Source organism: Citrus clementina, unplaced genomic scaffold, assembly GCF_000493195.1.
Source record: "Citrus clementina cultivar Clemenules unplaced genomic scaffold, Citrus_clementina_v1.0 scaffold_1, whole genome shotgun sequence".
Lineage (NCBI taxonomy): Eukaryota > Viridiplantae > Streptophyta > Magnoliopsida > Sapindales > Rutaceae > Citrus > Citrus x clementina.
In genome coordinates, this window is record NW_006263303.1 from 6,207,779 (window position 1) to 6,233,493 (window position 25,715).

Consider the following 25,715-nt stretch of genomic DNA (forward strand, 5'->3'; position numbering starts at 1 on the left):
TAATTATATATATCCAATACATTAGGAATAAAGTTACTTATCTTGACAAAAGAATTTTAATTAATGCACCTCTATACCTCTAAGAGCCTCAACCACCTCCAACACCTTAAACAAATACAAGATATGACAATTAATAACTTATTCTAAGAACTTGATTTTTTTCTCATTCATACTCGTACAGGTCTGATTTTCGGAATTTTAACTCTTAATCTAAACCTCCAAATGACATAATATTATACAAGGCTATTTTGAACATCCAATGGTACCTCATGTAAAGTTTTCAAGAGGATCCGATACCAAAAACATTTTAAAAACTATTTATTACTAGACAAATTTGAAACTGTTTTCACAGTACCTTGACCGAACATAATGGGTTCTGAGATTTTTATAAAATACAATACTGATCAGAAAATTACGAAATTAAAACTGAAAATATTAGACACATAAATTAACTTCCATATAAAATTTTAGAATCTTTCGACTTCATTTAATAGTACCAATAATTTTGTGAATCTGATCGCATTGCTGGAATTGCAGTTTTCCAGTGCAGTGGTGTCTATTTCGAAAATACATATAAAATTGAAAACGAAGTCAAATTTAATGAAACAAAATTTATTGAAGAAGCCTTACATGTCTAGTTTCCAGAAATATAAATTTCTTAAGAAAAATCGTTTAGAAAATACAGGTTTAAATTCGATGTACTCACACTGTCCAGAATTATCATGTGTGCTTAATGCAGCAAGGATTAATTAACTAGACTCATAATAAATCAGAGCCCTAAACAAAGCCTAAACACACCCTAAATCATGCATTATGATCTATAACAATCTAAAATCATGCCAATAGAAACCCTAAATATAGTGATTGGAAATCTTGTAGAGAATAGGGAGAATAAACTTACCAATCGCTTTGATTCTCTCCTAAGCAAATGTTTGAATACTAGAGTTTGGGTAGGAGAGCAGCAGAGAAAAAGAATAAACGTCATGAACTTAGGGTCATGGAAGGGGAAAAATATGAATTTATAAGGAGTCTTATGTAACCCTATTGAATTTTAAAAAATAATCATTTTTTAAAATTATCTCATAAATAATCCTTATTTATAATATAATATCCCTTTTTAATAAGGGTTATAGGCCACACATGATTCCTAATGAAAACCCAATTTCCATAATGTAATGTTATGGAAATTTGTGGCGTTACATAAAAGCATAATCCAATGCTTCATTCTTCTCTCCTCAATTCGTCCCCATAACGAGCTGCAATGGGGGGTTACAAATTACAATTGCCCTTATGTGAGTAGCACCAATCAATGTACAAGGTTTACGTACAGGCATGCACTCACTGGTTACTCATCAAATATTCTTACCATTTATATTTTATTTTTATTTAAAAATACTATTTGTCTTTTTTATTTTATATCTATTTCTCGTTAGAGTGTGATTATTTGTATTTTTTTTTGAAAGAGTGACTATTTATATTTTAATAATATTTTTAACACTCATATTTTATTATTTTTTAATTTTTAACTGTCTTTCAATGTTTTTTATTTTTTATTTTAATATTTAATAGGTGGTGTAATTTATTCATGTGTAATGTAATTTATTCATATGTGTAAATTGTTATTTGATTTAACGCATTTATGTAATAAAATCTGTTTATAAAATGAAGGGTATTTGTAGCAAATTTTAGGGTGCGTAAACCAAAAACCTTCGATGACGTGACAAAAAATAAATAAATAAACGTGATGAAATCAAAGGACAAATACAAAAAAATAAATGGGGTACAATTACAAAAGACGGAAAAATTGGGAAGCCAACTTACCAGTCAACCGAAAAGCTACCAGTCTCATACTGAAACAGCTATTGCTTCTTCTGCTCCTTCTTTTGGCTAATCCTTTCGCTAAAAGTAAACTTTTTTCTCTTCTTCGAATTATAATTAATAATTATGTGAATTTTTATCCACCAAACAAATAATAAAAGAAAGACTACTCTTATTGTTTCATTGATAATTAATGGCGAGAACCAGCAACAAGAACATACAAGTCAAGCTGGTGGGTATGTCTTTCCCTTTATTTTCTTCTTTGAAATTATTTTTTGATAAGATTTAATTTTCTGCCTGCATGGATCATTGCATTAGCAACAGGGTTCCTACGTTTTATTTAGATTCTTTTGCTGCTTTCGTTCTTGTGTTAGATGTATCTTACTCCAGGGGCTTCAAGATTTGGCTTTCTGTTGTGATTATGTTATTTTTATTAATTAAAATTATGAAGATATAACTGCTGCTTTGATTAAATTAGGAACGAACAACAGTTTAGTATTTTAATTGAACAGGAGAGACACAGCATATAATTAGTTTCAACTTTTACTGTAGAACTTTGCTTCAGCTGCCTATTATTGCTGTTTCATGAAGATTTTTCAGTACCCAATATAGCAGCTATTATATTCTATTTATGTACTACTGACAGAGATCCTTGTTAATGAAATTTCTTGATCTTTTTTTATTCAGTTAATTGACACATTATTGAGCTTTTGCCAGGTACTTCTTGGGGACATGGGAACTGGGAAAACAAGTTTGGTATTGAGATTTGTCAAAGGCCAATTTTTTGATTTCCAGGTTTTGCTTTTGAATGCGTTTTTCCTAGCTGAGTGTATGTTCAACTTTTTTAATTGCTTCTAATGGTCAAGTGCATGAGCTCTAATGTAGTAACGCTGCAGGAATCTACAATTGGAGCAGCATTCTTCACTCAGGTTTTGTCACTGAATGAAGTCACCATAAAGTTTGATATATGGGACACGGCAGGGCAAGAACGGTACCATAGCCTGGCTCCTATGTACTATCGAGGTGCAGCTGCAGCTGTCGTGGTGTATGATATTACGAGCATGGTAGTTATTTCTAGTGGTTTTCAGTGAAGAAATTTTGAATTAGCTTCAATCCTCTTCGTCCTAACTCGATTTTCTATTTATCTATGTGAAAGTTTTTGTAGTGGATTGCACATGTGAACCTTTAATGATTTTTTCACATTCTATTTCAACTTATAAAAACAGCGGATGTTATTACTATCTTTTTCAATTTGTATGACTAAAATGTGTACTTTGTGAGACAAGAAGATTACGAGCTAGGCGCTCTTGAGGTTTGACATTAAGTGCTCAATGACATGATCAAGTAGCCTTAGTAGATCTCATATCAATAGAGCATACTGCAGGCCTTTTCTGAATTTCATCTTATTCTGTTAATAGCTGCTCTTGTTACTGAGTACTTCGTTATGTACCTGAATCAAACCCTTGTTGACTGTAATATTTAGCCTTATTGAAAGATATTGAATTTCCCATTTACAGTTTCTTCCAATTGTTTCATGGATGCCATGCTATTCTTATCCAGAAGCCAGATGTCTGGCTTAACTCATATTGCATTTTTCTTCTAGGACTCATTTGAAAGAGCGAAAAAGTGGGTTCAAGAATTGCAAAGACAAGGTAACTAGAGTATGTGAACCGTTTGCTTTCTCTTTGACTTAGGACCAGCAGAAGGTGTCTTAGATAAACTGCAGTTAGAAGTTGTTCAGTTGAAAATTTTGTCATTAGTAGTTCCTCTCTGACTTGTCTTTTATTTTAGTCGCTAGAGTGAAGTTTGCAATCAGTTTCTAGACTAAGTCATTCACTCGGACTATTGTCATCAGCAGGCCCTCAATACTTTGTTTCTTACATTATTGAAACTTAATTAACTTAGCACAAATGGACATGCTGTATATTGTCATACTGTAAGCAGGCAACCTTTCATGATATTCTCCTCACATGTTTTATGTCTGCTGTGGCACATGAAGATTCAAATATTGCTGTCCCACAAAGTTCTACAGCTACTTTTAATAACTTTAAACGTTTTGTATTTACTTGAATCTGTAAATTTCACAGAATGTTCTCCTTCAAAATGATGTTACAACTTGTATAGACTGCACTACTAACTATTGAAATACAATTGGCTTTATTCTAAGTCTTATTTTTCATTTTATATTGGTTCAGGAAATCCAAATTTGATTATGTTCTTGGTGGCAAACAAGGTTGATTTGGAAGAAAAGAGAAAGGTGAAAAATGAGGTATCTGTCAATTCGTCTATTCTTTATTTATAAATTTCTTTTTTTCTTTTCTTATGGGTCAATGGTCAGAATTGAACCCAAGAACCACTCACCTTCACTCTTTTAGTGCTTGGAGATCCTTGAACACCTTCTCACTTCAACATCTGCTCCCTAGAGGTTGCCCTGAACATCTAGGAACTTAGGTGTCGCAAGTGTCCTCTCTTTGTATCTGAACTGCACTCTGTACACAATTTCTTCGGTGATATATCTACTGAAACTGATTAAATTTGTGTCTATATGAGAACACACTCGCATATAAACACATCCCCGTAAAGCAAATAGCTCCTTATGGTTACACTTCAAACTTGTGTCATGCAATGGGGAGAGTATTTCACATGTATTGTGTAATTTATGTTGGAGTTGAATCTCTAAAAACTGTTTGCAGGAAGGGGAGTTGTATGCCCAGGAAAATGGTCTATCTTTTCTTGAAACATCCGCAAAGAGTGCACATAATGTCAACGAGCTCTTCTATGAAATAGGTGATTGTACTGAATGCTTCTCACTCCAAACTTAGCCCATGCCTTTGTATCTCATGCTAATTGTTGGAACTTCCACTCTGTCCCAGTTAGGATTACCGTGTAAACTGCAAAGGGTTATTATATATTGCCTTCTGATTTGCTCATTCTTTTTTCTTTTAAGTAAAATGATAATATATGTGGGTCATGCTAAGTTACATTATATGTAACTTACATCAACCCAAGATTTGTTCCCAATAAATCAAGTGTTGTTTGATTATTAACATATCTTGAGTTAATGGGTGCAACTCTTGGGTTGGATGTAACCCATATATGATGTAACTTAGCCACACCATCTACACACGCACAAGCCCCCTTTCCCCCTGGGGAGAGAAAATATCCTACAAAGCAAGCAAATGATTTATAGCTCCACAATAAATCCAAAAGTGTATGTTTGCAATTCAAGTCATTGTTAATGCAGCCACTATGATTCACATAGGGTAGATATGCTTCTTGTTGTGGTATGATTTTTGTGATTTATTCAGACTTTCCCTTCAAAGCTCATGGATACATTTTGCTTGCAGCAAAGAGACTGGCAGAAGTTAACCCTTCACGCCAAACTGGAATGAAGTTGCATACTGAAAGCCATGGTGGTGGAAGAAGAGGGTTTTGTTGCTCCTGAAAATGCCCACATTTCCTATCAAATTCCAGGTGATTTTCCAACAGGGGCTCCCCGCCCATCGGATCCCATCTTTTATTTAAAATATGAAGCCTCAGTTCAGTTCAATTACATGTTGTTTTCCTTGCATTGCAAATCAATATGTTTTGGATGTTGGCATTTGTTAACAGGTTTTCTTCGATTATTTTCAAGAATATTGCTATATGAGATGGTAATGGTGGATTGTCGAGAGTTGATGATGGAGCTACCCTGAGGGCTAATTCTATTGCATGCCTGTTGTACGTACGAGAGAACTTTTCACTACTGACGCTTTGTGACTTGTGACATGTTCATATCTATTAATAAATGACTACAGAACTCAAAATGAATAAATGTGTGCTCATTTAAAAGGTCGTCGAGGGAGTTAAAACTTAAGTTATGAATCATATGGCGATGCAATATTAGCTGGTACTTTAGAATCGATAGCATAAAGAAAAGAAATGGGTATATAATGTCATAGTAGCCCCTAACCTCTTACACATTGCAACTCAAAACAAATACGGAAGCTCAAAGATGAGCAACATTAATGTTTAGGCCTTAAAGATGATGATTCATCAAACGCACTGAATCTCAATTCTAATTCTTTTTTGTATCAATTCAGCTTCGGTATTTTTAAACAGGCCCGAATATCATAACTTACAATATATTATCTGCATGAATTGGATCGTAAAAGTAGCAGCAGTGGGGTGGGTTGTGGGCTCTAAAAGAAATGTTTACAGACTTGGATCATCCACAGGCCTTATGATTGGTCAGAAGACAAATAGTAGCTAGGGCAAAAGGTTCTCACCGAATTTGACTCTGCCCCTGGAAAAGTAGAAGGCAGTTGTCATGTATCTTCAAGGAAGATCATAAACATCTCCCAGGATACATCACGCAAACCATTTCAGTCTTCGTGAATAGACAATAACTCAAAATCTGTAATCAAGAAAATATACAGCTGGAACATTTTATTCTTCATGGGGATGTTCACATGCTATATCCATTTGTTAATTTACATAGTCCATCGAGGACAGAAAATGGATACAAAATTTTGAATTTTACAAATGACATTTTTGCTAAAACAACGCATTTCAAGTGCATAGGCCAATTTTCATTTGCATGCATGACCAGAAATTAAAGATACAAAATTGGATAGCAATTAATATTGCTTCATTTCAAGCATGTGGGGGATAGAGTTCCCATAGCGCAACTGTTGAGTCTTCAGATGCAGAGGCCATGAGCTTACAATCAGATGAGAATGAGACAGCATTGCACTACAGTAATAGCAGATCATTTACTTTTAGAAACTAGAAATAAATAACCACTCAAATTTTGAGAAGCCTCATAAAGAGCAAGAGAAAGCTCGAGAGATTTATCAAATGTCACAAACATGCAAGTTGCAATGTCATAAGAAAGGCAGCACAGAACTCCCTCAAAGTAGAAAAGAAAAACTAAGCCAGTCAACTAAGAGATCAATATGCAGCTAAATTATCAGTCAGATTAGAGGCCATAGAATAATTTGTATGTAGCTTCGATTTTAAATAAAGCATGGATGTAAGCTTATAAACTCTTAATGCCAATGAAAATGGAAAATGATGTATACATAGGAATTTCCAAGTATACGGAGAACAAGTACAAAAATCTGCCAAGTGAATATTTTTTATGTTGAGATAAACAGAAAAATAAATAACTTCTTCATTTCAACATAAAACACTCAAAACTATGAAGGGAACTTTTGATTCATTTTTTATTCTTTTAACATATGATAAGAGAAAACATACCGTAGCATGATGATACTTCAATATTGCCAGTGCACTTCCTTTGCGATAATTATATATCCTAACTCTGTCAAGAATGAGTATTTAAAACGTTAAATTAAAACGAGAAAAGGAACCAGTGAAAGAGGGACTGAAAGCTAACACAGTAGACAAGGTGACAGATCTTTTAAAACATAACCTGTATGCTACAAAAAGTTATTAAACTTCAGTGTGGTGGTTCTAGAAATTAGGAAAACTTAAAGGGGAAAAAAAATCTAATATTTGATGTTGTTTCAACTTCTGGAAAAAGGAAAGGGAAGAGGAAGAAGAAGAAGAAGAAGAATCTTAGCTAAGATTGTATGTAACATATCCGTAATTTGCTACTAAGAGAACCTCGAGATTGATGGGAAATTCTTTTAGGAGTTGATCGAGTTCAAATTGGTTTAAGAAATCACTAAAAAATTTCCTAGTAAAATCATATAATTTAGAAATACTGACATGTAATCGATCTTTTCCACTCGATATATGATTTAGACATTAAACCAGGAACCTGTGTCATTTATATCTTATGTTTTTTGCATTTCAATGAATATCCTGATAAATTCAGACTAGATAGATTAAGTGAAAAAGAATTCAATACAGACCTGCGATCCCAGCCAGCAGTTGCTGCAATTTTGCTATCAGGTCGAATTGAGGTGCCTGATATGCCAGGTCGTTCCAAATTTATTTCCTTCTTGATCACACACGAACCCTATGCCAAATAGCACGTACTGTAACTACACATCAGACTTTAAAAAATATATGCTGAGGTAGAGAAACCAAAGCAAAGAGTCATTAACACGCAACAGGTAGTCAAGTAGTAGCAGTGAAACAAATCAAGTTGTAGCACTCAAAGTCTGAAACAAACCAATGAAAATAAAAGGTCAAGATAGTTTCCTACAGAAGCATTAATAAAATTTATATCTTTCATCTCACCCACTGCTGTTGGTCACTCCGTGTTAGGCCCCTCAAAATTCCAAATGTAAGGCTCATAATAAAAAATATGCGAATGCAAAAATTACACATATATCCCTCCATCTTCTGCTCAACTTCAACATGCCACCAATTGGCTTTCTTATAATACAGGAGAGGTTATATACAGAGAATCAGAGCAATAACTAAATGACACAGTGACTTACCGTGGAATGATCTAAATTATACAGTACAATCTTTTGGTCTGCACCTCCTGATATGCCTCCATTGCATGACTCATCAATGCTCAGACATAGTACTGCAAACAAAATATGACATGAATCACACTGAATGAGAAAATATAAGTGAGAAGGAAAATAAAGGAGAAAAAGAATACATGGGGTTTCTCCACATGCTGCATTCCAAACCTGGCTCTAAATGAACCTTCATGGCAGTAAGTGGAATCCCTGGATTCCGTATATCCCATACAAGAATGGAACCATCCTCATATCTGTCATGTGTACAGGAAAAGGGACACACATCATATAGGTTGAAAGGTTAATGAACTTTAAGGATCAAGGGAACTACTTTATCTATTATAGTGTGGCACCTACGCAAATCCAAAAACCTAATGTTGGATAATCATGATCAGTGATCATAAACAGACTTAAATTGCTGAATACTGTGAACATCTATGGCCACAAACCACATAAAATGGCTTGAACTTTAGCCTGGAATCCACCAACCAACCAAGAAACTTTTGAATTCATGTCATAAAACCAATAAATGTGTGCAGGTACTTTGGGAAGGAGTACCTACCCTGCCAAGACATTTACGAATCCTTGTGATTTAGAAGGTAAATATGCTTGAACCGCCATGCACATCCCTGAGAAGAAAGCAACTTATTATATATCTAACTTCCGGATCATTGAAGCAAGAATACTTTTTCTAAAATCATATTTTATGTCACATCATGTCATTCTGGAACACTTGCAATATTTTAATCAGATACAACCGTTCAATCAAGTTAGGGGATCAAACTTATGAGTATGCATACATAGTGGCTCTATATGCACAACTCTAATATATTGTTTTACTGAAATAACTAACACCATTGTCATAGGCCAAAAGGTGATATAAGAAAAGAAAGACCTCTTCCTTTAGACGAAAAGTTTGGAGAGCCCCCACAGCTGTTTTGATGTAATCGCGTACATCTTTCTGCAGTGTTGAGATCCCATATTTCGACCTTTAAACATCAAAAACACAGAAACAGCGAACAATTGGGAACAACAAAAATAACATAATTCTCTACTTGAAATAGAAATTTGAAGCAGTATATTGACCTCAGAAAGCTGTTCTCCTGCTACGGCCATATACTTAGGTCCTTCAGCAGGCACATCATCTATGATTTCAAAAGATCTATTACTTTCTGCTTCAACTCATCATGCATCGGTAAAGATCAAAACAAAAACGTTCAAAAAATGAGTGGAGTGAAACTTTCTCACAATATGTTGAAGAAACATGTATATATTAACTAAACCGGCTTGAAGATCACTGTGACATTCATGTATTTATAGATAACAGTCAGAAGTATGCCTTGCCATCCTGACAAGATATTACTACTTGGATTCTTTTGCAAATTACAATTAATCATATTATGAAACAAAGACACGATGTTAATGCATAATTCAGCATCCAGTTGTGGGGGGAAAAAGAAAAAATTAAGAGAAATTTTGTTGAGATTATTTGCCCATTCTAAGCATATTTGAGTTCCCCACAGTAGACTAATAATAAAACCATTTATATACTTTCACCAAAACTTTGATGATCAACTTTGATTGGAAATAAATAAATCCTTTTGCAATATTAATTTCAACAAACCTACGAGGTTTGTTAAGCCTTACCTTTGCTGTCACACAGACTATCTGTATCAACTGTTTCTCCAACCTCCCTCTCATAGCAATCCTTAGGCTCGTTAGCTTGTTTTGCATTAGCATAAGGCTCCTTTACTAATGAAAGCTTGCAAAAGTGATATGAGTTTGTTTTGATAGTCAGTGATGGGTTACTGCCAATCACAACAGCTCAATTTTAACAACCAAGACAAAATTAACAAGGGGCAATAAGGTTTCTATGAAATGATAAGAATAAAAATTAAATGTAGTGAAAAAAAACGTTCACATACTAAAAGTACAAATTCTATAGGAAACACCCCACGCTAGTGATGAATGGTAACAACCCATTCTCCTCATATCTGCGAACCCAAAACATGTACTGAATCGGTAATGCTTCTACCATCCCACAAAAAAGTCTACTACTCCCCTCACACAAAGAATAACCAATTTCCCTTTTAACAATTTATTAGTTGATTGATAATCAGACATTACAACCAATCTACATGTCACCGACATATGCAAATAAAAGTGCTAAATCATGTAATAAGCAAGCGGGCAGAAGACAATAAACATGAGCTAATTTGTTTATACAAGCGGAAGCCTAGGATAATAGTACCTTGATAAACCTCCATTTTCTATGTCCCAACACTTAACAGTTCCATCTCTACCCTGGCTACAAGACATACGACACGAGCATTAGTTCCCGAAGATGAAAAAATGAAATCAAATTTGTGGCAAAAAAATGTAAAATAGAATATTGAGAAAGCACCTTATGACTTTGTTAAGTCCAATTGAAGGACCAGTAGCAACAGATACAATGCCATGTGCCGCACTATGCACCCTGCAAGCAATACAACGATCAAATTCAAAACCATGATCATTAAAAATAATAATAATCAAATGAAAGAAATAACTGACCATGAAGAAGACACGGTCCGGTGTTGAACCGTATCCCAAATTCGCAGCTCACCGCCAGTAGTACTGCAAAATAAGAGTGCAAGTTTTAGTCAGTTCCGTAGAACGAAAAAACAAACAAACAAAAGAATAATAAATGGAGTTTGAATTAGAACCCTGCGAATAGAATTGGTTTTGTTTGATGGAAACAAACGTCTGTGACGGAAGCCCGATGGCCCCTTAGCACAGCCACCGGATCAGGAGGTGGCGGTCTCTTGCTCATTCTCCCAAATCAACTTCTAGAATGATCAATTTCAAAACGGTGCTGGAGCCTGGAGGTGTCGTTTTGGTCCTTTTTTGGAGCTGTTCGGGCTTGCATTCGGTTACTTTTGGTAGCGGGAGTGTTGATGTGTGTAGAGCACCAACGAAACGACGGGAATCACAAGGACCTGCCAATTGCCATAAGAGTTAGAGTTGCTGACTCAATTGCCTTAATTTCAATCAAATTATGTTTTTTTTTTTTTAATTTAATAAAAATTTTCAGATTTTCAGTTATTAAGTTAATGTTTTAATTTTTTGTTTAATTTAAAAATCTGAACGATATCAATAAAAAAATATTATCCAAAATACCTCTATCTTTTTTATTAATTTAAATAAAATTTAATAATTAACTCTATTACCTATCTTTATAACTTATGATAATATAATGGCAGATTATTATTATTTTTTTATCTTCTATTTTCTCAAATTAGCATTATTTATGTTCATAAATTTTTATGAATATTTTTCATATGGAAACATTATAAACTATAATAAAATTAATTAGCATAAACTAATTTAGAATATCAAAGGGTTGTATTCAATTGAATATGATTTATTTTATAATAATATATTATCTTATTTATATTTTTTAAGATGTCTATTATTTGTTTAACATTTATAATTTATAAGGGCATATATGTAAAAACACTAATTTTTAGATTTTTTAAGTTAAAAAATAACTTAATACTTATTTCAACGGTTCAGACAAAAAAAATACTCATATCAGTTAAATTCAAATAATTGGCTCTATTCAAAATTCATATTAAGAGGATGTTTGTTTTTAACTTAATGATTTAAAGTGACTTAACTTAAATAATTAAGTTAATAAGAGATGTTTGTTTCTTTAACTTAGTGGGACTTTTCAAATAATTATGACTTAATAAGCCCCCCCCCCCCCCCCTTTTTTTTTTTACTAATAGAGAAATATGAATTAGTCAACTAATTTCTAATGTCAAAAAGATTCATAATTTATTACTTTTTTCATGCCTATCCAAAAATCCACCCATACATGTTTATCCACTAATAATCTCATTTTTATTTTCAACCATCATGGAATCCCTCCTTACTTTGCTTTTTCTCATCATGTTCTTGAATCTCTCATTATTGCTAATCAAAGATATTATTCTTAAGTTTTGTTATGTAATTATATAATCTGTTTTTATTTAAAATATATATATATATATATATATATATATATATATATATATATATATTAGAACGCTAAGATTATTATATATTCACTTGAACGTGGTTTTGCTTATATACGGTAAAATGTTATGATATTTATGTCCTTTGAAATATACATATATAAAGGATGCAAAAGTAAAAGTACATGTGTTAGTCTGATTTTGGTTCAGCTCAAAGCACTATGAGAACTTCTCTGCAGAGGGTTGTTTTCTGGTAAAGATGCATATTGGGATATATAGAGACGATTTTCTAAGGATGGTGATAGCTAAGACAAACATGAAATCACAAGAAACAGACGTTAGAGGCAGCGCGATGGCTAGAGACGGCATTCCAACCGTCAATATAGTATAAGGTTGAAGAAGATGATGGATTTTCCAAAAACCCTACGAGAAAATTAAGTGTTTTGTGAATTAGTGAACTTACTTCTTTTTTGATTAACTTGATTTTTTAAAAGTATATTGCCCTTGAGGGCATCTTTATCTCCTTTTGAACATGTGGCGAGCCGTTATTAGTGACTTCCCTTCTCAGGTAGGGTTTTAAGGGTAATTTGGCACATCTTGTGGAGGTGTTTTAGCTTGTTTGGGTTGGATAGCTGTCCACTAGGGATAGTATGTACTTGGCAACATATCCTCAACTCTGATTGGCCGATTTTAAATGAACCAATTGGGTTGAGAAGTACTTGATTTCACTAGAGATTGTGCAGGTGACTTTGTCTGTGATCCCCTTTCCTCAATTTTGACTTTGATAACTTGTAAGGAGATATTTTAGAGACAATCGAGGTGGAGACTTTGTTGTGATGATGTGTCCTGTTACCGTTGGCAAGGCTATCATTGTTTTGTGGTCTCGTATTAACACGTGGCGGGTTACACTATAGGAGGCATTGTTTGTTATCCTCGGATTATTTGGGTGGCTGATGCTAGTTCTTTGAGATCTTCCAATTTCATCCTCCCTTTTTAGCTTCCTATTTATCCTTTGTCACAATCCCGAGTCCTATTCAATACCTCTAGTCTACATTTTACCACCAATAATAAATGTTTTTTAGCTTTTAAAGTTGAAAAAACAAACCACTTAATACTTATGTTTAGAGATTCACAAAAATATATATATTAGAACGCTAAGATTATTATATATTCACTTGAATGTGGTTTTGGTTATATATGGTAAAATGTTATGATATTTATGTCCTTTGAAATATATATATATATATATAAAGGATGCAAAAGTAAAAGTACATGTGTTGGTCTGATTTTGGTTTAGCTCAAAGCACTATGAGAACTTCTCTGCAGAGGGTTGTTTTCTGGTAAAGATGCATATTGGGATATATAGAGACGGTTTTCTAGGGATAGTGATAGCTAAGACAAACATGAAATCACAAGAAACAGACGTTAGAGGCAGCGCGATGGCTAGAGACGGCATTCCAACCGTCAATATAGTATAAGGTTGAAGAAGATGATGGATTTTCCAAAAACCCTACGAGAAAATTAAGTGTTTTGTGAATTAGTGAACTTACTTCTTTTGTGATTAACCTGATTTTTTAAAAGTATATTGCCCTTGAGGGCATCTTTATCTCCTTTTGAACATGTGGCGAGCCGTTATTAGTGACTTCCCTTCTCAGGTAGGGTTTTAAGGGTAATTTGGCACATCTTGTGGAGGTGTTTTAGCTTGTTTGGGTTGGATAGCTGTCCACTAGGGATAGTATGTACTTGGCAACATATCCTCAACTCTGATTGGCTGGTTTTAAATGAACCAATTGGGCTGAGAAGTACTTGATTTCACTAGAGATTGTGTAGGTGACTTTGTTTGTGGTCCCCTTTTCCTCAATTTTGACTTTGATAACTTGTAAGGAGATATTTTAGAGACAATCGAGGTGGAGACTTTGTTGTGATGATGTGTCCTGTTACCGTTGGCAAGGCTATCATTGTTTTGTGGTCTCGTATTAACACGTGGCGGGTTACACTATAGGAGGCATTGTTTGTTATCCTCGGATTATTTGGGTGGCTGATGCTAGTTCTTTGAGATCTTCCAATTTCATCCTCCCTTTTTAGCTTCCTATTTATCCTTTGTCACAATCCCGAGTCCTATTCAATACCTCTAGTCTACATTTTACCACCAATAATAAATGTTTTTTAGCTTTTAAAGTTGAAAAAACAAACCACTTAATACTTATGTTTAGAGATTCACAAAAATATATATATTAGAACGCTAAGATTATTATATATTCACTTGAATGTGGTTTTGGTTATATATGGTAAAATGTTATGATATTTATGTCCTTTGAAATATATATATATATATATAAAGGATGCAAAAGTAAAAAGTACATGTGTTGGTCTGATTTTGGTTTAGCTCAAAGCACTATGAGAACTTCTCTGCAGAGGGGTTGTTTTCTGGTAAAGATGCATATTTGGGATATATAGAGACGGTTTTCTAGGATAGTGATAGCTAAGACAAACATGAAATCACAAGAAACAGACGTTAGAGGCAGCGCGATGGCTAGAGACGGCATTCCAACCGTCAATATAGTATAAGGTTGAAGAAGATGATGGATTTTCCAAAAACCCTACGAGAAAATTAAGTGTTTTGTGAATTAGTGAACTTACTTCTTTTTTGATTAACTTGATTTTTTTAAAAGTATATTGCCCTTGAGGGCATCTTTATCTCCTTTTGAACATGTGGCGAGCCGTTATTAGTGACTTCCCTTCTCAGGTAGGGTTTTAAGGGTAATTTGGCACATCTTGTGGAGGTGTTTTAGCTTGTTTGGGTTGGATAGCTGTCCACTAGGGATAGTATGTACTTGGCAACATATCATCAACTCTGATTGGCCGATTTTAAATGAACCAATTGGGTTGAGAAGTACTTGATTTCACTAGAGATTGTGCAGGTGACTTTGTCTGTGATCCCCTTTCCTCAATTTTGACTTTGATAGCTTGTAAGGAGATATTTTAGAGACAATCGAGGTGAAGACTTTGTTGTGATGATGTGTCCTGTTACCGTTGGCAAGGCTATCATTGTTTTGTGGTCTCGTATTAACACGTGGCGGGTTACACTATAGGAGGCATTATTTGTTATCCTCGAATTATTTAGGTGGCTGATGCTAGTTCTTTGAGATCTTCTAATTTCATCCTCCCTTTTTAGCTTCCTATTTATCCTTTGTCACAATCCCGAGTCCTATTCAATACCTCTAGTCTACATTTTACCACCAATAATAAATGTTTTTTAGCTTTTAAAGTTGAAAAAACAAACCACTTAATACTTATGTTTAGAGATTCATAAAAATATATATATTAGAACGCTAAGATTATTATATATTCACTTGAACGTGGTTTTGCTTATATATGGTAAAATGTTATGATATTTATGTCCTTTGAAATATATATATATATATATATAAAGGATTCAAAAGTAAAATACATGTGTTGGTCTGATTTTGGTTCAGCTCAAAGCACTATGAGAACTTCTCTGCAGAGGGTTGTTTTCTGGTAAAAATGCATATTGGGATATATAGAGACGGTTTTCTAGGGATGGTGATAGCTAAGACAAACATGAAATCACAAGAAACAGACGTTAGAGGCAGCGCGATGGCTAGAGACGGCATTCCAACCGTCAATATAGTATAAGGTTGAAGAAGATGATGGATTTTCCAAAAACCCTACGAGAAAATTAAGTGTTTTGTGAATTAGTGAACTTACTTCTTTTGTGATTAACCTGATTTTTTAAAAGTATATTGCCCTTGAGGGCATCTTTATCTCCTTTTGAACATGTGGCGAGCCGTTATTAGTGACTTCCCTTCTCAGGTAGGGTTTTAAGGGTAATTTGGCACATCTTGTGGAGGTGTTTTAGCTTGTTTGGGTTGGATAGCTGTCCACTAGGGATAGTATGTACTTGGCAACATATCATCAACTCTGATTGGCCGATTTTAAATGAACCAATTGGGTTGAGAAGTACTTGATTTCACTAGAGATTGTGCAGGTGACTTTGTCTGTGATCCCCTTTCCTCAATTTTGACTTTGATAGCTTGTAAGGAGATATTTTAGAGACAATCGAGGTGAAGACTTTGTTGTGATGATGTGTCCTGTTACCGTTGGCAAGGCTATCATTGTTTTGTGGTCTCGTATTAACACGTGGCGGGTTACACTATAGGAGGCATTGTTTGTTATCTTCAGATTATTTAGGTGGTTGATGCTAGTTCTTTGAGATCTTCCAATTCCATCCTCCCTTTTTAGCTTCCTATTTATCCTTTGTCACAATCCCAAGTCCTATTCAATACCTCTAGTCTACATTTTACCACCAATAATAAATGTTTTTTAGCTTTTAAAGTTGAAAAAACAAATCACTTAATACTTATGTTTAGAGATTCACAAAATATATATATATATATATTATTCAAAATCCAACATTCAAGTTAATTCAAATTTCAAACTAATTTAGATTTATTCAGATTTCATATTAAAATAAAAAAACAAACAGCATCTAATTTGGATTTGTTCAGATTTCAGATAAAAAAATAAATACCGCTTTAGAGTAATTTTGGCATTAAATTGAATTAGAAAATCATGTATATTTTATTTATTGTGGCAAATTATTTTTTTTTTCATACACTAATATATGTATTAAAATTAAAAATTTATTGAAATTATCTTTGATAAGTCTATTTTATTATAATTTAAAAATCTATTCTTACATAATACCAAAAGAATATCTCCTCTAGTTACATTTAGTGGGATTTGAAACATATTCCTATCCAATTCAATTGAAGAAGGAAAATGAGAAGCTGAGACTCAACCCATGCTCTAAAATTTTCTAAAATTTGTGAGTGCATTAGCCCATTAGGAATTAATTCCTTTTGAAAGGAATTTGAATCTATGGCAAATAGATGTAGGCAATTAAAAATCTAAAATTAGCAACTTAATTAATTCTCAAAAATATTGTTCACTGATATTGTTCACGATTATCGTTCATGGTTACTATTTACAGTTACTGTTCATCCACATCAAAAATATTAATTTTTCAAGAAACAATAAATTGCAGAAAATAAAGACACAATGATTTTTATATACCTCTCTTTATATAGACACTAAGGTTTCACAAAAATAGCAAGTCTTTAAAGACTTTGATTCTTTACAAATAAGAGTTTCTTTCCTCTTATAATTCCTATGAATCTGAATAGGAATAAATATGATTTCTTGTCTTACTTGTCTCCCAAGAAATATCTGGAGCATTTAATGAACTTCCTGTTTGAACCAGTTTCTAGCTCTAAATAGATCTCACGCGTCAATTATAGAATCTCATCATTAATTGACTTACTAAATTAGACATCTAATTAAATTAGGAAACAAATATTCCTAATAAATTGGAATATCACTAAATTAGGGAATTAATAAATTAATCTCTATTACAAGATATGCAATAAATAAAATTCTAATTTAACTAGACTTGTCATAAGATACAAACTCTATAAATAATGGACTTAACACCTTTTATTATTAATTCGCTCTCGAATTTTAGGACTTGAATCTTAAAGAAAAAACCATTCTTTACTACTGTATTTAGACGTTTACTTTGCTACGACAATTAACTTTTTTCTGTTACGATGGATTGTAAAATTAATTCCTATTACAAGATATGTAATGAATAAAATTTCAATTTAATTAGACTTACCATAAACTATCAACTCTATAAATAATGGACTTAACATCTTTTATTATTAATTCGCTCTCGAATTTTAGGACTTTGAATCTTAATGAAAAAATTACTCTTTACTACTGTATTTAGACGGTTACTTTACTACGACAATTAACTTTTTTCTGTTACAATGGATTGTAAAATGGAATCATAAGAATCCAAAAGAAAATCGAAGTAGAATTTGACATTTTCATATCCTGTCTTATTTTAGTGTTGATGATGCACAGATGCAGGCAAACGGCGTATTTGAAGAACGGCACTGTCCCGCCCAAACAAACAATTAACTATTGCGCGCTTCAAGACCGAAGAGAACGAATCACATGTTGCAGCCCATACTTCCTCTTCGATTTGTCATTATCATCAATTGATTGCAGTTTTAACTAAAAAAAATTACAATTTTTATAATTACAATTGGTAAAAATGATTATCGGATTGTGTTCATGTCTTGTAATTTTGTGTCGGTAATAAATTTAAGCTGGCCTAAATATGATTTATTAGATAATTATTTTAAAATATTGAGATTTTAATCCACACAGAAAATAAATAAATACCTTAATAATATGTTTAGTCTTTATATTTAACAAGATTTACATTAAATATTTACATTCATTTATATATGCACACGCATATTTGTCAATATTTTATATATTTACACTATTAAAGTTTTAAATTTATATAAAATTTTATAAACGAAACACTACGTATATTTTCATCATTTCAAAAAAAAAATAGAAAAAGAAAATCATGTCTAGTAGTTGAGTTTTGATGATGAGAGCATACAAATTGGTTTTAAATAGAAAATATAATTATGTACTTAATTAAGTAAATGGTTAAGAAATTTAACGTTAATCCGACACAGAAAAAACCGTGTCAATCCTATCCTAATCTATTTAATAATAATATTAAATTTAATGACCCATATTCATTTATTTGTATCGCATTCGTATTAGATAATTGAATTATGTCAAATTTTATCAGTTGTATTTAACTATTTATAATATAAAAAATTATAATAATTACAGCTTTACTCACTACCGCTTCTAATATAATAATATCCACAAAAGGACAAATGCACTGTCGGTTAATGGGATTAAACAGCACAGCATAATCCAATTAAGTGGAACTGATGGGACAACAGCAGATCTAAATCTAATCCACGTGGAAAGATGTAAACGGGGTCACTTCGACATTTTCCACTCTGAATGCATAATTCAATTACTTTTTGATTAATCAGGGAATCGGCTACGTGTACAAATCAGCTTCCTAATCAAACAAACCCACATGAAGGGCCTCGCCAATGTCCTCATCAACCCACACTCGTGTTCATTAGTCCATGTGCTAATTGTTCTTTTGTAATCTGATTTCTGACAATTGTTCCCATGTTTTTAACCATCATTAACAATGTCATTATTTTTAGAGTTTTTCCATTAATTATTAACTTAATATTATGATGTCTAGTGGATCTCCTATATGTTAATTTAATATTGTAAATTTTTATTTTCTTATAATATACATATATCTCCTCAATAATACAGGCTAATTGAGATAGTCATTACAGGAATTAAAATTAGGTAGATAGATGGTACATCAAAAGTCATGATTTCTAAATTTCTAGATTTCTAGATTTCTAGATTTCTAGATTTTTAGATTTCTAAATTTCCAAATTTCTATATGCACCTAAAACATTGTACATTGGGAACTTAACCGACTTAGCCAGATAAGGAAGAGGGAGGTGGGATTATTATTTGGATAGCTTCAATATGGACAAACAAGGTGAAGTCATGGAGAGCCACCACTTTGATTGGATTAGTTCTAACCATGAATGACAAAATCTCCATTTCAATATTTTTATCATAAAACAAAAGTAAAAAAGCTGGTTGGCTCCTTTAGTATTCCTACTGCTTTATATATATATATATATGTGTGTGTGTGTGTGTGTGTGTGTGTGTGTGTAGATATAGGTTGATACATAAGTTGCTTTTTCTTCGGACTCGGCTATGGCCTCTCATGGTATCATCAAAGTTAGCACTACCACCTCCCCAAAAGGTGGCAAGAGTACTACTGATCCTCACGGCGGCGGTGCCGGTTCACCGAAAGGGCAGTGCCTGTGTTCGCCGACGACTCACCAAGGGTCGTTCCGGTGCAGATTTCATCGGACGGCTGCAGGAGGGTCATCGGCGGCTTGGATCATGAAGCGATCAAACTCCATGCCTGCCGATAAATCAGCAGCGGTGGCTTCTTTTTCTCCCAAGTCAGTTGAGACTTGACCGCGCCTATTCCATGTAAGCTAAAGATTAATTAATGGCAGCTAGCTGCTTCTTCATATATATCTTTCAAAGCTCTGTAAAAAAAAACAATATGTAATAGCTTTGGTACTTGACTATATATGTTTCTGCTTGGGATTTTCAATGCTTGAAACTGTTAAAACTTGATAATAGCCTATAGGCAGCCCGCGGCTGGTATGTAAAATTAATTCCTCCCTCTGTTGTTCGTTTGGCTCCTGTATGTTAATAATTCTTGCTTTCATTATTAGTCTGTTCCCTTTTTTGTTCTCCGTTTAATTAAGCTTGTAGATTGATGAATCTGTTATATCAGTCTTTTTGACTCTGAAAAATTAATACCAAGAGACGAATATAGAATTTTGTTTTTATTTTTTTTTCTCCCCACTCAAAACAAGTTAGGGCACTAATCTTTGACCTGATCAAATGGTAATTAAAAAACCGAACGTATATAGTTCATTCTTATCCACAAAAATTACACATATCGGTCGAGGACAAAAGCAATATTGAAGTTTGATTATAGTGTCTTCATTTTTTTTTCATTTTTTTTTTCTGGACGGTAATGGAATGGTTGGATGAGTTATGAATGGCTCTCTCTCATTTTAGGGTAAAGAACCCATCAAAGATTTTTTTTATGTTAAAATAATAAAATGAGTTGATCAAGATTGAAGAACGCTTGATTTTTTGTTCCAAAGCTATTCTGAGATGGTGATGGGCGCATGTACGTGACAATTCATGAGAGTGTTTCCATCCAGAATCCAGATAGCTACGCGCCTCTTAGGAATTAAAATTCAATAATTGAGAATATTAATTCATAAGTTGATCATACAAATCAAAAGAAAATGACATCAATGAAGTGTTTAAGCACCGTGGTGTGGAGTCGTAGTCCATACCTCGTCCACAAAAAAGATTTTGCTATAACATGACAGTACGCGTATTAATATTGCTAAGCACGTGTAATTTAATTAACGTTTGATTTTGTTTTTGCCAATAATAGGAGTCTTTTAATCTTAGTTTATCTAAAAGTTGTATAAGGGTTACATTTATAAGCCCGTTTGACCATTTGAGGTTCCTTAGCAATAACAATTTCTTGAAGCAGCGTTGTGATGGGATTTGTCTAAAGCGCTGAAACTGATTTTGAGAGTTAATTAAGGGAGTGAGTTCAATTTTCTGCAATTTCAGAATTCGAGTTCTCCTTAAATTAATCTATCGAAAAAATCGTGAGTAAGTTCCTCATGAATTCTTTTATAGTTCGGGCACTCTTATTTTTTTCACATTATTAAATCATAAAGTTTAAATAGAGTCGGTGCAGACATGTTATTAGACTGTATAATTTTATAATATATTGAGAAATGATTCTCTTAAGAGTGATGATACAACCATAATCTTTTGTACATATTTATCTTATACAAACTGATATGACATTAATTCATTGGTTGAATAAAATTATAAAATAATATAAATAAATCATGTGGGCTAAAAAATATTTAATTCAATCAATGAATTAACGTCATATCAATTTGTACAAAATAAGTTTGTACAAGAGTTTGTAACTACATCATTACTCTTCTATTAAACCACACAATTTAATTTCGTGTCCACATTAAAAAAAAAAAATAGTGCCCGCACTTGAGAATAATTAGTGTCCTCCTATAAATGGATGCGGTGATTTAGGACGGCCGTAATAAAAATTAATAAATGAAATCCATTAATTCTAATATATTTATGATAATTAAATATTATTAGCATTGTAACTCTAACTAAAAAAAATTATTTAAAAATAAGAGATTTTAAAATGTATCAAAGATAATACAATTAATGAGACACATATGATACATGCCATTAAATTTAATACAATTACAATTTTCATTATAATTTTTTAGAATAAGTATACATAATAGTATTAGTTATATTATTATATGACTAATATAATGCCAATAAATATATTTTAGAATTTCTCCAATGTGAAAAATATAGTGAGCAACGGGTTATTTTGCAGTTGACTTCTAAAGCGTGTCGCCAGATAAGATCTTGTCGTAAGCCACTCTGATCATGCCACGTCGCACTACAACCCCGCAAGACATGCTTGCTAAACTAAAATCACAAAATTACATCACAAGAATTAAGGTGCCGTACGCATTAAAAAGATTAATGAGATAAATTACCTCCTTCGGCCACATCTAAATCATGCTACCACCAAGTCTCCTAACCCACCAAACAAAACAACGATGGGTTCAGGTTCAACTCACGACCACGTGGCGTACGCGCCCCTTCCCACGGAAAACGTCATCGTTCTACCCGTCTACTACCAACCCGATCTCCGCCGCTGGCGGCGCCGCCGAAATCTCAGCAGATGTCTATGCACAGCCGCCGCCATCGCGAGTCTCCTCGCTGTTCTGGTATTCATATTCTACCCCTCCGACCCGTACCTCCAACTCGCCCGTATCCACCTCAATCACATCCGAGTCAACTCGTCTCCTCAACCCACGCTGGACCTTTCCTTCTCTCTCGTCGTCAAGGTCCACAACAGAGACTTCTTCTCGTTGAACTACGATTCGCTCGATGTTTCGATCGGTTACAGAGGGAGAGAGCTAGGGTCGGTGAGGTCCCACGGAGGCCGAGTGAGAGCCAGAGGCAGCTCGTATGTTAATGCCTCGCTGAAACTCAATGGCCTTGAGGTTATTCATGACGTTATTTACTTGATTGAGGATTTGATCAAGGGGGTCATCCCCTTTGATACCGTTACTATGGTCAAAGGCGAGCTCGGAGTTTTGTTCTTTGAAATTCCTTTGAAGGTATTTTCTTTTTTATAAACATTCGTTCGCGGTGTTGAATTAATCGCTTGTATTTTGATTAGCTGTATATATATTTATATCCAAGTTGCCTTGATTTCTTAATTGTGAATTGTGAGTTCAATTATTTGATTGATTTAGAAACAAACAATTCGGAGAATTACTACGCATATTTATGATTTTTGAACTGTTTCAGGCGAAAGTATCCTGTGAAGTGTATGTAAATACAAGCAACCAAACTATTGTCCGGCAAGATTGTTACCCTGAGGTGAGAAAAGTGCATTTCTCTTATGTAGCTGAACAGGATTTTGATTTAAATAGAAATTTGCTGTGCAACAAAATTCCATTTTAAGTGCCGTAGATAATGCTGTTCTTGATTATAATGTTGGGAGAATGTCTGGTTGTATACCTAGGAGTGTTACATGCTAATCATCCCCAAGTTACACATGTAACTATGAATGCTTTGCTTGTTTTAGTTTTATCTGGTGTGGATCAATCATTTGTTGTCTGGGCATCCACTATCTGTTAAACTGACTAACATAGTGATTTAGAACACATTGTCCAATGAATCAGATGAAGAAATGGGAGAAATCGAGGCATGAAAAAGGAGAGACAATTCAGAAGAACGTGGGAAGGAGTATAATAAACTACATTCCAATAATCATTGATAGCTTCAAGACTACTCAAAAATGAGAAAGAAATCTCTATTTATAGTGGCCAAACCCTAGATAGACTGGGAAATTGATCTGTGCTTAAGAAAAGAAATATACTTGTAGAAAGTAATATAACACTCACTCAAATAAGAAAATTATTATAGGTAGGCTAAATATTACCAAAACATTTAACTGATCTTGACTTAAATAAGCAAGAATCTATTAATCTTCCTAAGATCCTAAATAGAGATTTCTTGGTCTGTATCACTTGAACAGTTGACCTAAATTAATTTGTGCTGTGCTTTGGTTAAGTTAGTTCAATTTACATTGTTGTCTCTTGTTGATCTTGCCTGCATAACAAGTAACTGCCCCGAAGCATCAATTTTATAAAGCTGACTCATGACCTGAAATTTGATTTTGCAGTGATGTGTTGGATGCCACCAATTTACTATTATTGTTTAGTCGATGAATTGGCAAGAAATCCTGTTTGATGCGAGACATACACCATTGTTTCCTTGTGGTCCCATGGGTATGTTTCACTTGTGCAGGAATAGGAGTTACATGGAGAGGTTGGCGTGTGTTAATTACATGGTTTAAACTTGTATTTTTGAAAAGGATTTATCAGTTTCAGTAACCACACCAGTGCATTTGTATCATGCCCTTAATATATAAGAAATATTAAATTTAAATTTAGTTGGAACTTTCTTGTGTATATTTTATCTGAGACAGAATGATGGAAACTGTGCACTGAATATGCTATTTTAAACTAGCTCTTTTCACCTTGTAACTTAATAATATTTTGAGGGTTCAAGTCACATATCGAGTTGCCTTTTATTGCATGAGTAGGGATAGCAATTTGACATAGGTTTGTGTGGAGTTTGGGTAGCCACTTTGAGGTGAAAAGTCTTGGCTGCTTTTGGTGTACTGCTTTTTTTTCATTCATTCTTTGCCACATGTGTGTTTCAATCAATCATAATAATATGTAAACACACGAAGCAAGCAATGGATAAATGAAGTGCAATGCTCCAGGTGCACTAAATGCCTTCTCACTTCGAGGACATGGCCTGCCTTTCTAAATAATCTCACAGTAGGTTCTTTTCTTGTTGACTTGTAAAAACTTGACACATCTCCGATGTAAGCCACTCTGATCTTGCCATGTCATGAAATAAACCCACAACAAAACATGTTTACTAACCTCAAATCACAAAATTACATGACAAATTAGGGTGTCGTGCACAGATGAAGATAATAAGATAATAAAGTGCGTTTAGTATTATTTTTCAAAGGTAGCGCTATTTGCACTTAAAAAATTGTATCGAACACCTATTTTTTAACTCTAAAAATTATATTGAGCATTTTTTTAATTAATATTTTTAAGATTAAAAAAATAATAGAGTAATTTATTATTAACTACGATCTAATAATAACATTAAATCAAACATCATTCCTCTTTCATTTCTTCATGTCTATTCTCCCTCTTAAACATCATTAATCATCAAACAGAACAAATTTTCTATTTGACGGAATAGATGAAAATTTTAAATGTCAAATTGTGTATTTCTGTTTTACATGCAGTTTAATAAATAGCATACAAAGAACCCAATGAAAAGCACTGCTGTCCATTCTAGTGCCTCATTTTTATTTATAAAGTCGGCTGAATGCAAATGAAAGTTCAAAATTAGCAAAGATACAATTAGTACTTGAAAGGCTATTCTTCACTTTTGGGTTTGCAAGATTCATATGGAATTGTATTGATTGGAGGTAATGGGTTTTAAATTTTCTATCTCTGCATTAAGTAATTAAGTTAGATTTTGATTAGTTATCAGTTATGTTTTAAATTATTGACGGAGTAGAGTTTTACAGTAGAAAGAAAATGGCTAAAAGGTTAAATGAAGGGTATTTTACCCATTTTAATATGTTGTTTGAGTAATTTTAAATTTAATAAATGAATACTAAAAATAAAGAGTTGTTTAGAGTGCAAATAATTTTACCTTTTTTCACATGGTGTTTTTTTTCTTTTATTTGTTT

At 33.3% G+C, this 25,715-nt stretch overlaps 3 protein-coding genes across 10 annotated transcripts; 2 read left to right on the forward strand and 1 right to left on the reverse strand.

The window, feature by feature from the left end:
• The first annotated feature begins 1,796 nt into the window (after positions 1–1,796).
• On the forward strand, positions 1,797–5,645 carry LOC18055883 (ras-related protein RHN1). 2 transcript variants are annotated; one of them, XM_024177463.1, is made up of 8 exons: positions 1,797–2,054; positions 2,536–2,613; positions 2,715–2,882; positions 3,422–3,470; positions 4,014–4,087; positions 4,512–4,605; positions 5,166–5,292; positions 5,431–5,645. In XM_024177463.1, exons 2-7 carry the CDS (start codon positions 2,551–2,553, stop codon positions 5,261–5,263), a joined length of 546 nt encoding a protein of 181 aa, XP_024033231.1. In that variant the 5' UTR covers positions 1,797–2,054; positions 2,536–2,550; the 3' UTR covers positions 5,264–5,292; positions 5,431–5,645. The 2 variants fall into 2 exon arrangements, with proteins under 2 accessions (XP_024033231.1, XP_006451132.1); XM_006451069.2 differs by having other exon boundaries at positions 1,797–2,050.
• A 55-nt stretch (positions 5,646–5,700) lies between these two features.
• LOC18055884 (protein DECREASED SIZE EXCLUSION LIMIT 1) lies at positions 5,701–11,253 on the reverse strand. 7 transcript variants are annotated; one of them, XM_024177461.1, is made up of 13 exons: positions 10,949–11,253; positions 10,797–10,859; positions 10,648–10,719; positions 10,495–10,551; positions 9,891–10,051; positions 9,330–9,415; positions 9,139–9,232; positions 8,806–8,872; positions 8,415–8,497; positions 8,214–8,305; positions 7,680–7,786; positions 7,060–7,123; positions 5,701–6,103 (listed from the first exon to the last, which is right to left on the reverse strand). In XM_024177461.1, the coding sequence occupies exons 1-13, from the start codon at positions 11,053–11,055 to the stop codon at positions 6,083–6,085; spliced, it is 1,074 nt and encodes a 357-aa protein (XP_024033229.1). In that variant the 5' UTR covers positions 11,056–11,253; the 3' UTR covers positions 5,701–6,082. The 7 variants fall into 7 exon arrangements, 6 of the variants coding, with proteins under 6 accessions (XP_024033229.1, XP_024033228.1, XP_006451133.1 ...); XM_024177460.1 differs by lacking the exon at positions 5,701–6,103 and adding an exon at positions 6,113–6,214; XM_006451070.2 differs by lacking the exon at positions 5,701–6,103 and adding an exon at positions 6,197–6,552 and having other exon boundaries at positions 9,330–9,388.
• Positions 11,254–22,392: 11,139 nt separating this feature from the next.
• LOC18055886 lies at positions 22,393–24,482 on the forward strand. The gene is made up of 3 exons (XM_006451073.2): positions 22,393–23,037; positions 23,231–23,302; positions 24,111–24,482. Exons 1-3 carry the CDS (start codon positions 22,471–22,473, stop codon positions 24,111–24,113), a joined length of 642 nt encoding a protein of 213 aa, XP_006451136.1. The 5' UTR covers positions 22,393–22,470; the 3' UTR covers positions 24,114–24,482.
• Positions 24,483–25,715: the final 1,233 nt, after the last annotated feature.

Bases quoted from the DNA above. Each gene is read 5' to 3' on its own strand.
- LOC18055884 (XM_024177458.1), bottom strand. From the start codon at position 11,055: ATGAGCAAGAGACCGCCACCTCCTGATCCGGTGGCTGTGCTAAGGGGC. The intron at 10,720-10,796 runs GTCAGTTATTTC...TATTGCTTGCAG, and splicing joins CGGACCGTGTCTTCTTCATG to GGTGCATAGTGCGGCACATG. The intron at 8,873-9,138 runs GTCTTTCTTTTC...CTTTCTTCTCAG, and splicing joins CTTTTCGTCTAAAGGAAGAG to GGATGTGCATGGCGGTTCAA.
- LOC18055886 (XM_006451073.2), top strand. From the start codon at position 22,471: ATGGGTTCAGGTTCAACTCACGACCACGTGGCGTACGCGCCCCTTCCC. The intron at 23,038-23,230 runs GTATTTTCTTTT...GAACTGTTTCAG, and splicing joins TCTTTGAAATTCCTTTGAAG to GCGAAAGTATCCTGTGAAGT.
- LOC18055883 (XM_006451069.2), top strand. From the start codon at position 2,012: ATGGCGAGAACCAGCAACAAGAACATACAAGTCAAGCTG. The intron at 2,051-2,535 runs GTGGGTATGTCT...AGCTTTTGCCAG, and splicing joins AGAACATACAAGTCAAGCTG to GTACTTCTTGGGGACATGGG. The intron at 4,606-5,165 runs GTGATTGTACTG...TTTTGCTTGCAG, and splicing joins CGAGCTCTTCTATGAAATAG to CAAAGAGACTGGCAGAAGTT.